The sequence below is a fragment of the Belonocnema kinseyi genome, chromosome 9, assembly GCF_010883055.1.
Source record: "Belonocnema kinseyi isolate 2016_QV_RU_SX_M_011 chromosome 9, B_treatae_v1, whole genome shotgun sequence".
In the NCBI taxonomy this organism is placed as follows: Eukaryota; Metazoa; Arthropoda; class Insecta; order Hymenoptera; family Cynipidae; genus Belonocnema; species Belonocnema kinseyi.
Window position 1 is genome coordinate 46,804,523 of NC_046665.1, and position 9,350 is coordinate 46,813,872.

At 31.1% G+C, this 9,350-nt stretch overlaps 2 protein-coding genes across 3 annotated transcripts in view; one reads left to right on the forward strand and one right to left on the reverse strand.

The window, feature by feature from the left end:
- Positions 1-1,803, forward strand: part of LOC117180031 (disks large homolog 5) — a 33,431-nt gene extending 31,628 nt beyond the window's left edge. Inside the window, 1 exon segment of the mRNA XM_033372317.1 lies at positions 284-1,803. Within this exon segment, the coding sequence (XP_033228208.1) occupies positions 284-390 (107 nt within the window). The 3' untranslated portion in view covers positions 391-1,803.
- Positions 1,804-7,645: 5,842 nt separating this feature from the next.
- The window catches only part of LOC117179510 (protein spaetzle 4), a 3,867-nt gene continuing 2,162 nt past the window's right edge, over positions 7,646-9,350 (reverse strand). Inside the window, exon 4 of one of the 2 annotated variants that reach the window (XM_033371384.1) lies at positions 7,646-7,903. In XM_033371384.1, the coding sequence (XP_033227275.1) occupies positions 7,870-7,903 (34 nt within the window). In that variant the 3' untranslated portion in view covers positions 7,646-7,869. Of the gene's footprint in view, positions 8,844-9,350 lie in introns of both variants that reach the window. The other variant, XM_033371383.1, reaches the window with a different exon arrangement.

Consider the following 9,350-nt stretch of genomic DNA (forward strand, 5'->3'; position numbering starts at 1 on the left):
CCCACTCCGACCTCCCGTGCCGCGCGCGACCAGAATGTGTCCGCGATGCGGGCAGTTTTTTTGGTTATTTTTAAGGTGTTACTTAATTTATTTTGTTAAAGGCAAATTATTGGTCTGATAAACAAGAATTATCTCTCGCGGAGTAGTATTATATAAAAATCTTTAAAGATTTAAAAATTTAATTTGCCTAGAAAAAAACATCCTGCAAGATTTAAAATCCTTCAAAAGATTGCACAAAGGTATATATTTTTTAAATATCAATTCTTCATATTTTCTGTTCCAGCAATTATTCCAGCAGGAGCGAGCATAAAAGAAATCGTCGACCAAGTAAAGGAAACCATTGAAGCCGAGCAAAGCAAAGCCCTATGGGTTCCACGAGGACCCACCTGACATTCGAGGGGGGGTCCCCACAAACCGCAGTGGAAATCAATCTAAATTCCATCCGGGGGCCCTTTCATCGAAAATACGTAAAATTACAAATCTTTATCAAATTGTTATTTATGGTCTCGATCTCGAATCACAATTCTTTCTCATTATCAGAGCAAAACCTCACTGAATAACCTCTTTTTCTCCATTCGTCCAAGAAAAAAAGCTCATTCGGTTTCTTCTTGCTCAACTCTCGTTGGTTGTGATATTTCAGAATTCCGGTTTTCCAATTTCACTTCTTTATTCACATTCATCTCCCCCCACACAGTATTGTAATGTTATTCGTTTCTAATCACGATGGCAGTATTCTCACCTACGTTATAGTTCTTCTTGATTTAATTACTGCCAGCTGGTTTTACCTGGCAGAATTTTCGCGACTATTTCCTTAGCACTGAAGTATTGCCATCTCTTTAAGCTCTTAAGGGGAGATAAAAAGGATAATTTAGCAAGCATAATAGCGTAAAGGAAAGCACAGTCTGTGCAATTCAGTGAGACCATAAGTGAGTGACTGTATCGATTAATTGACTCGTTATTCGTATTTAAACGTGGCCCTTTTATTAGCTTATTTATCAATTAGAAAAGAAACGAGATACAGTTGAAAACTTTAGAATTTTTTAGAGGGTGGCCACTGGTTCAGTAACAATGGGAAATGACAGTGATTTATGTTTTAATCTGAATTTTTTAAATTTTAGTAGAAAAACGTATACTGTTACTTAAAACTGTATTATTTCGATACCACATGAATTTGTGCTTTTGAGTTTGATCTGAATTTTGTTTGCAATTTATACGACTCCGCAATTTTAAATTGTAGAATTTTAAGCGCTTACAATTTTCAAATGTTCCATTTTTAAAAGCTTCTACAAAAAATCGACTCCAAGCGAAGTTATTGTGTTAATAATGTAAGAAGATATTACAACGTTTTTAGGCTGATTTGAAAGATTTTCTATAGAAATGCATAATATTTCAGATTATTTGGAATTTTAGGCAAATTTTACGAAATGTATAAGATTATTAATTATGTATGTAAATTTCAAACATGTGTTTTTTTGAGTTAATCATATTTTAAATTTTCACAATTTTCATCACAAGTTGAAAAAAATTCCATGAAATATCTTTAAAATGAGCCCAAAAAAATTGTAAAATGTTTAGTATTATGATATATATTAATAATTTACGAACGCACTGATATTGGCACATTTTATATTCGCTTGGTGTTGATTTTCTGAAGAATTTGGATGTATTTTATAATAATTTGGAGAAAAAAGGTTATACTGTAATAGCGAAATTCTAAGAAAAATGTATTTTTAAGCATGAACTTCTTTGTATTTTATGAGATTCTTCAGTTTTAATTGATCAATTTACTGTTTTAAACCCCTTTTTTCACTTCGAAACAAACGCTATTACTTTTTTTATTTTGTACTGTTTAAAAAATGGTTGATTTCCAACTTGAATAGTTAAAAATTGTACATTTTTGAATTGAAAGTCTTAATGCTTGAACTATTTAAAATATAAATCTTTCCAAATTTTATGATTTCAAATTAAATGCCATACTTCTTAATATGTAATTAAGCAGATTTACGTCTAAAGAGATTCAAAATTATTATGTTCCAAATTTCAATAGATAAAATTTTTAACACATTTTTAAATAAAAGTTTTTCGGTTTTAAGGAGTTCCAAATCCTATCATTTAAAATATAAACAATGATATTTAGATATTTTAAAATCGAATTGTTTTAAATTCTATAATTTTTTAATTGTAAATATAATTTTTTTTAAATTAAAAAATTTCAGTGTTCCACCATAAAAGGATTTCAAATCTGTAAATCAGGTGTCGAAAAATCTGTTATTTCAATAGGTTTCAACAATTTACAATGGTTCCTGTTAGAATGCTTGAATTCGCTCATTTCAATGACCTATTCAGTTGGCCACTCTCCATTAGTTAAAATAATTATATAAAAATCTAAAGGAATTGACTAGACGTATAGCGGCAGAAAAATAGAATTGATTTACGGCACTCGGTTCCTGTAAATATTGTGTACGTAGACATCGTTAACTCGAACATTAAACGCGACTAACAATTGATTAGTGAAAATTTGACATTAGCTTGTACAGATTTAATCGATCGGGGGACTATTTCCTGGGTCAAATATTTATATACGGGGTTTTCAACGAGCTTAAAGTGCTCGTCATGGTGCAAGAGTAAACCTAAATACGTATAAATGATAAAAGATAAGAATTGTTTCTTACTGTTTAATACCGTAATTGTTATACGACTGTTATATCGAATAGCGCCTACCAATTTTTAAGTTTCCTCGATCACCGATTGCTCCAGAGCCCGTGCCAAGTCGACGAAACATTTCGAACTTTATATATCCAACTTTTTTTATTGACTGTACATTTATTTTTATTTTTCATATCGAGTTGACCTGAGAATTTCGTCGAGCTGGCAGCATCATGTTTGTATACGAAGACGGCTTTCTTGCCGCAATATCTTTTATTTATTAGTTCTTCCATGTGATCTAGGAGAAGTTGAGTGATCGAGGCAACTCGGTGGCGCAACTCTGTCGAGAGAATTCGTCGAGATTGTGAATTATTTCCACACGCAAATTTAGTTATCTATCGAGACAATATCTAGGCGTAAGTTATACACCGAGACCAAAAATTAAAGGAATATTCGTATAATTAAAGAAATATTCATAAGGTTTTCCGATTTAACTTAACGTTCATTGGCAGCTAGGCGAGATTTTTAAAAATTCGATATCTCCGTGTTAATGGGCCTCTTAAGACGACCACTCTGGCGTTGGTCCTCTAAACTAATCACTCTTCTTTTAGAATTTGCTCCTCGTTTTAGGATGAATTTAGTGCGCTCAACTGACTCGGTTCTAGCCTCATTATTTCTGCCGGGGATCAAGGAATTCATTTGAGAAGAGTGAGAAAGCGAAGTGTTAGAGGAGGTCTACATTTTATATCAATCTCAGGGCTGCTACAAGACTTGGAAGACCTGGAATTTTTAAAAAGTGTTTAATAAACCTGGAAAAGTCATGGAATTTAAAAAAATGACTGGGACTTATTTAATGGTCTCTATTTCAAAGCCTTCATAATTTAGTATTGTATAGAGAATTCTCAATTTGAAAATTGGAAAAGAAAACTTAAGGGATAGGCAAATATCAGAAAAAGTGTAAGAATTAAATGAAATGGAAGATTCAATGGGAGAAACAACAATAACTGGAAGATGTTGAAGAATAAATTCATGAACTGATTAAATTTTGATAAATTTGATTAGTTCTTGAGATCTAAAAGTTTTCTTTTAACTTTTTTTAAGGTTCAAAGTTTTTTTTAGATTACTATTACAGTCAATCCTGAATTTAGTGATCCTTCATTTAATGTTTCTGAGAATTGATGCCGCGTGGTAGGGATTGGTGAGAGGAGCTGCGGGGGGATATGCAGTGTTCAATCAAGCGTCACAAACCAGAGTGATAAACAAGAAAGAGAAAAAACAGGAGAGAGAGAGACAAGATAATTCCGAGACTCTGGATTTAATGTTACGCTCATTCGCAAAATTGACATTAAATCCAAGTTGGACTGTGTTTTCAAATGTGATCCTAATCTTTGCATAAATAGTTGGCTGAATTAAAAAAAGTAGACCTGGAAGTTTTTCCAAATTATACCTGGAAAACCTGGAAAAGGCATGGCATTTTGTAACCAGTCTCTTGTACCAACACTGAATCTGGAATTCCTGTGTTGCAGCACCATTCCGACACAGGTCATTCATCAATCTCTCTAGCAATCACCCCAGGCAAATAGCTTCACAAAGTCAACATATGTAATATCACAGCCACTAAGTGAAGTTCTCCACGAGGGCCCATTAGTACCCAAGATCGTTCATTTCAGACGTCTCTCATTCCACTGACACTCTTCACCATACAGTTCTACATTTCTAGCTTCATTTACGTCCATAAATCCTTTCATGCAAGCTCTTAATTATTTTTAATCTACTTAATTACTTGAAATTCTTCGGAGTTCTTTTGAATTCGTTTAAATTTCTTGAAACCTTCCGAAATCCACGGAATTCCTGAATATCTTGAATTTGCTGATTTCTCTCAGATTTCTAAATTCCTTTACTTCCGAATTCCTGAAATTCTTTATAATTCAGGGAATTCAGAAAATTTAGAGAAGTTCAGAGAAATTCAGGAATTTATTCTTTGAATTAAACGGACACCCTGAATTAAGAAGATTTTAAAGAATTTGAAGGGGTTTGAAAGTGTGTAAAAGCATTCCAAGCAATTCAGAGGAATTAAAAAGAAACCAAAGAATTCAAAGAACTCAAACGTGGATAGTTTAGGGGACCAACGCGAGAGTGGTTGTTTTAGACGCAAACTCCAAGAGATGTTATCTTAACATGGAGGTATCGAATAATTGTTTGTTAGGGAGCTTCTTTCGTTAAATGTTGAAAATACGCGTTCAATCTCGTCGCTGGCTTGAGACTTACCGAAGTTCGTGTGCACAGAATTTTGTTTAGAGCGTGTCTACTTGTTTTGAAAAAGGTTCCACAAGTTTCGTTAATTTTTCAAGAGTTTTAGACAGTTTCGAATATAGAACTTGAAATTACAAATTTCTTAAAACAGTGCAAATATAAACAAAGTAGACATTCTCTAAAACTTGTTGGAAACTACAAAACGTGATAATGACACTTTTGAATCACATCTCTGTGATAAAAAACTGCTTGACATATCTTTGAAATCAGACCTTACTCACTTACTTTCGGCATTGTATGCAGATATATTATAAATAAATACTGTGTATATATATACGATTTGATCAGCTCTTTGAAAAAGTCTTTTAAGGAAAGCTTATTATAATGTTGCGAGAGTTTTTCGCCGACTTTAGACTCAACTAAGATTAAAAACGTAAAGCCAGATGCATTAATCTCGATAAAAACGACTACTATAAATATAATCATTAAAGCGTTGATGGTGATATATTGCGTAGCTAAGAAGCTGAAACGGGGATTACGTTTTATCGATCCGCGTTCAGATTCTAATTTTTCTTTTGAAATTGTTGAATTTTAGAATTTTAGAGTCTAACTCAGATCGTTATGATGGGAATCACAACTAGTCTTCGAATAGTATTCTTCTACAATCGACATATTTTTCTCTCGTGTTTTTTCTCACAAACTCGCAGAGATTTTTTGCTCTTGATATTCTTCTTATTCGTCTGCTTGGTGTTTTCGGGTTTCTTCCGATTTTTCTCGGTGGTCTGTCTCATCTTATTCTCGGTGTAGTTAGACAACAGTAATCGCTTTCAATTTCGGTGTAGGCTCTTCTAATTTCAGACACTTTCGATTTTTTAATTTAACCTCGAAAGTTGATTTTAAAATCGTTTTTATTTGTTTGATACTGTGGAGAATCGAGAAGTGACAATGCATTTATTGTTTAACGTAATTTTCAATTTTATAAGGCCTCGGCAAATGGTTTAATTCAAAAATATTTTACTATAAAAAATGTTATTTTTAAGTTTCTTGATTTTTAATTTATCATTACGGAACGTTACAAAATAAAAAAAAAATATGGTTTTAATGCTTTTCAAATATACCACTTTTAATTACCTTTTACACTTTTTAACCTTTTTTTCATATATGTTTTTAATATTTCCTTTTGGAATTATTCATTCGTAATAGTTGAGCAAATTTACGTTTGTAGAGTTAAGAATTGAATAATTTAAATTTGTAAAGTTTAAAATTAAATGATTTATAATTAAAGCCTGTAATGTCGAATAATCTTAGTTTAAATTTTGAAAGTTTTGCTATTCAAAAATAATTTGCATTACAATAATTAGTATGACCGGAAATATATTTCCGAAATTTTCAGAGGACAGCCTATTCAAGGATTTTAAACCCTGCTTTTTAATTTTATTCAACGTCCAAAATCTATTTCGAGTTTTAGTTCTAAAAATCGAAAGGCACTCATTTTCACCTAGAAATGAAAAACTCTATTGTTAACACCTATTCATACACTTTGGCAAGTGATAGTACAATGCAAAACGATAATTAAAAAAGAAAAGCCTTTGATCATCGTCCGAAGAATTCGTCACTCAGAATATTCGGTCTGATATTTTAGAAGTGCTCATAACTCGCTATAATCTGGACCATTTTTCCAAAGCGAATTTTGTAAAATAGATTGTGGATGTAAAAAAAATAGCGTTAGGATTTCAAATCGAAGTTAGTGAAGGAAACTTTCATCGAATTTCCAGCCTTCAAAATGGTTGTGATAGATTTTTGCCTTCCCTTTTTTTTATTTTTTTTTCATTCGATTGAATCGTGCTAGAAAATTTCGTATAAAAGGAAATTCGTAATGAAGTTCGATTATGATACGAACTTCATTAAGTAAATTGTGGAGATTTCAATTGTAAAATACTCTTTCATTGAATTATTAAGATATTGAAAGGTAAAGTCGAGAATTTTAAATTGCCCTTTAGATCAAGCGTGAGTTGTAGGATCATGGAATTGGATCAAGATAGAATATTTTTTATATGAAAAGATGAGCCGCTGTAGATTATCGAATATAGTACTGAGCTTGAAGGAAGTGAAATACAATTGCATACTTGAAGACTGACCGTTACGTTCAATTGGTGCCTTCAAGATCCTGATGAATTGCTTTCGATTGGAAAAGTCCTGTAGGCGAATCTAGATTCTCGATAGGATCGACAAGTTCTTCGCACAGCTGACTAAAAGATTAAACTCAGACTTTAATTGAGATTTTAATGAAAATTTTAATCGATTTCCGTATCTCTTGTAATTATTTTCTGGATATAAAAAATCTGAGCCTAATCTCAAAAATTGGGCAAATTCCGTCTTCCTGAATTTTTCCAGGTTTTCACTATCTAATGTTTTTTTGACTGTTAATCGCGAAATTACTTTTAAACGAGATCCGTAAACACAGTATTAAAAAAAAATTGAATTTGAATAGTATTCTCTTTGTTTAGATTCTCTCAAAGTAGCATTTTTCAAAAATTGTATTTTTAAGTCAGGAAGATAGAGAGTTATATTTTTCGAATTATAATCGTAGAGAGAGAAAAGGCAAAAGTAGGTGAGTTTAGAAAGTTAACTTTTCTATCCGGACACAACTTTGTACTAAGAAGAAATTTCATTCTTATTGAGATATTGTAAAAATTGAGGAAATCAGGTAAAATTTTTCGAAGGTTTTTCCTGCAATGGTTTTGATACCAAATGTTTTAACCTGTATTTATAAACAAACTTCTATTTATACACGACTCCTTTATAAATATACATGCATACGTATATAGATATGTGTGTATATATTATATTATATGTACATACATATGTTGTAAGGCGGTATGATAACACGGCGTTTGTAATATTATAAAATATATATTATTATATATGTATATGTGACATTGATTAAAGTGTACTGTAGGCGTATAAGTATTACTGTTGAGCTGATCCAGCTTCAGGTGGACGCCTGGAAAAAAGTATTAACGTTAACGTTCGTTATTGTTTATAATTTCTTGTAAAAGATACGTTCTCTTATTGTAGAATAAACTGAAAATAAATTCTCAATCGTAAGGAGCATGTATTATTTCATAAATACTTTTTTAAATTAGTTGCAATTATTATTAATTAAAATAATTAGATAGTTATAAATGATACACGCATATTTTAACTCCTAATAACAAGTTTTCGAAAACAATGTGCAGCTAACTTAAAATTAGTATGACTGCACCTATGATCCATTAATGAAATAAATCAAGTTTACATTAACAGCGATGAGAGACAACAAGAAATGGGGTAATCATTTCAGTCACGAGCCTTGCATTTCGGATTGAATTTCGGGAGCACGAAAAAAATGAGTTGAATTTTTAAAGTGAAAGTAGAAAGCTAAAGATATTAAAAACAAATATCTTGTGAAAAAAGTTTGTGAATTTTAAATATTTTATACAACTCATTTCTTGCGTGGGTCGATGCGTAATTTTCTTTGCTTATAGAACTAAAAACAAAATTCTTTACTTTCAGATCAAGTAGAGACAAAATAATTGATGGAAGCTAAATAAAAATATTAGAAAACTAGGAATATCTAATGCTATTTCAAAGAATTGAAGTATCATTCAAAATTTTCAATTTAGGGGATTGTTTCTACTTCGGATGTCATTTGGATTTAAGGAAGTCAATTTCGTGAAACTCTTAATTTGACTTTCTGCTTTTGCATTCGAGGTGATCGAGAAGTTACTCGAAATTCAACAGGAAGATTATAACAGCGACAAAGACAACAGCTTGGAAATTTGAACCAGTCGCTGAAAATTCCTCGACATTCGTTGTTTGGATCGTATGCCAATAATCTGTGTAACCGGTATTGCTGTTCGCATTTGCAACCATCTCTACAGTACATTTGCTTGTCTTCGTGTCTGAAAAAATGTTTTTCCCAATTTATATGTATTTCTAACTTGACATTTAATTATTTCATTTATTAGCAATTTTTAATTTTCCATCATAAAGTTTTTTTTTTAATTTCTCAGTGAAAAAAATGAAGTTCAAGAAATTAAATTCAAAATTAATTAAAATTTCTCTTTAACTTCCAATATTCAATTCTAACACAACATATTTGGAAATTAAAAAAATTCTTAACCATAAATTTAACGATCTTTGGACAACACACTCTAAAATGTCTCCATTAAAAAAAAAAAACTAAAAAAGCGAAGAAAGAAAAAAAGGCAACATCAAATTCCCTTCCTCCTTTTCTTCTCATAATTTTTAATTTTTTCTCTTTTAAATTCGAATAACAAACGCTTCCAAAAAATGCACAAAAATTTTGTTGGTCATTCTACACCTTTTTCAACACAATAAAAACAAATTTTTCAACAATTAAATTAATAATTCATTAATCATAATTATTAATAAATTATTAATAATAA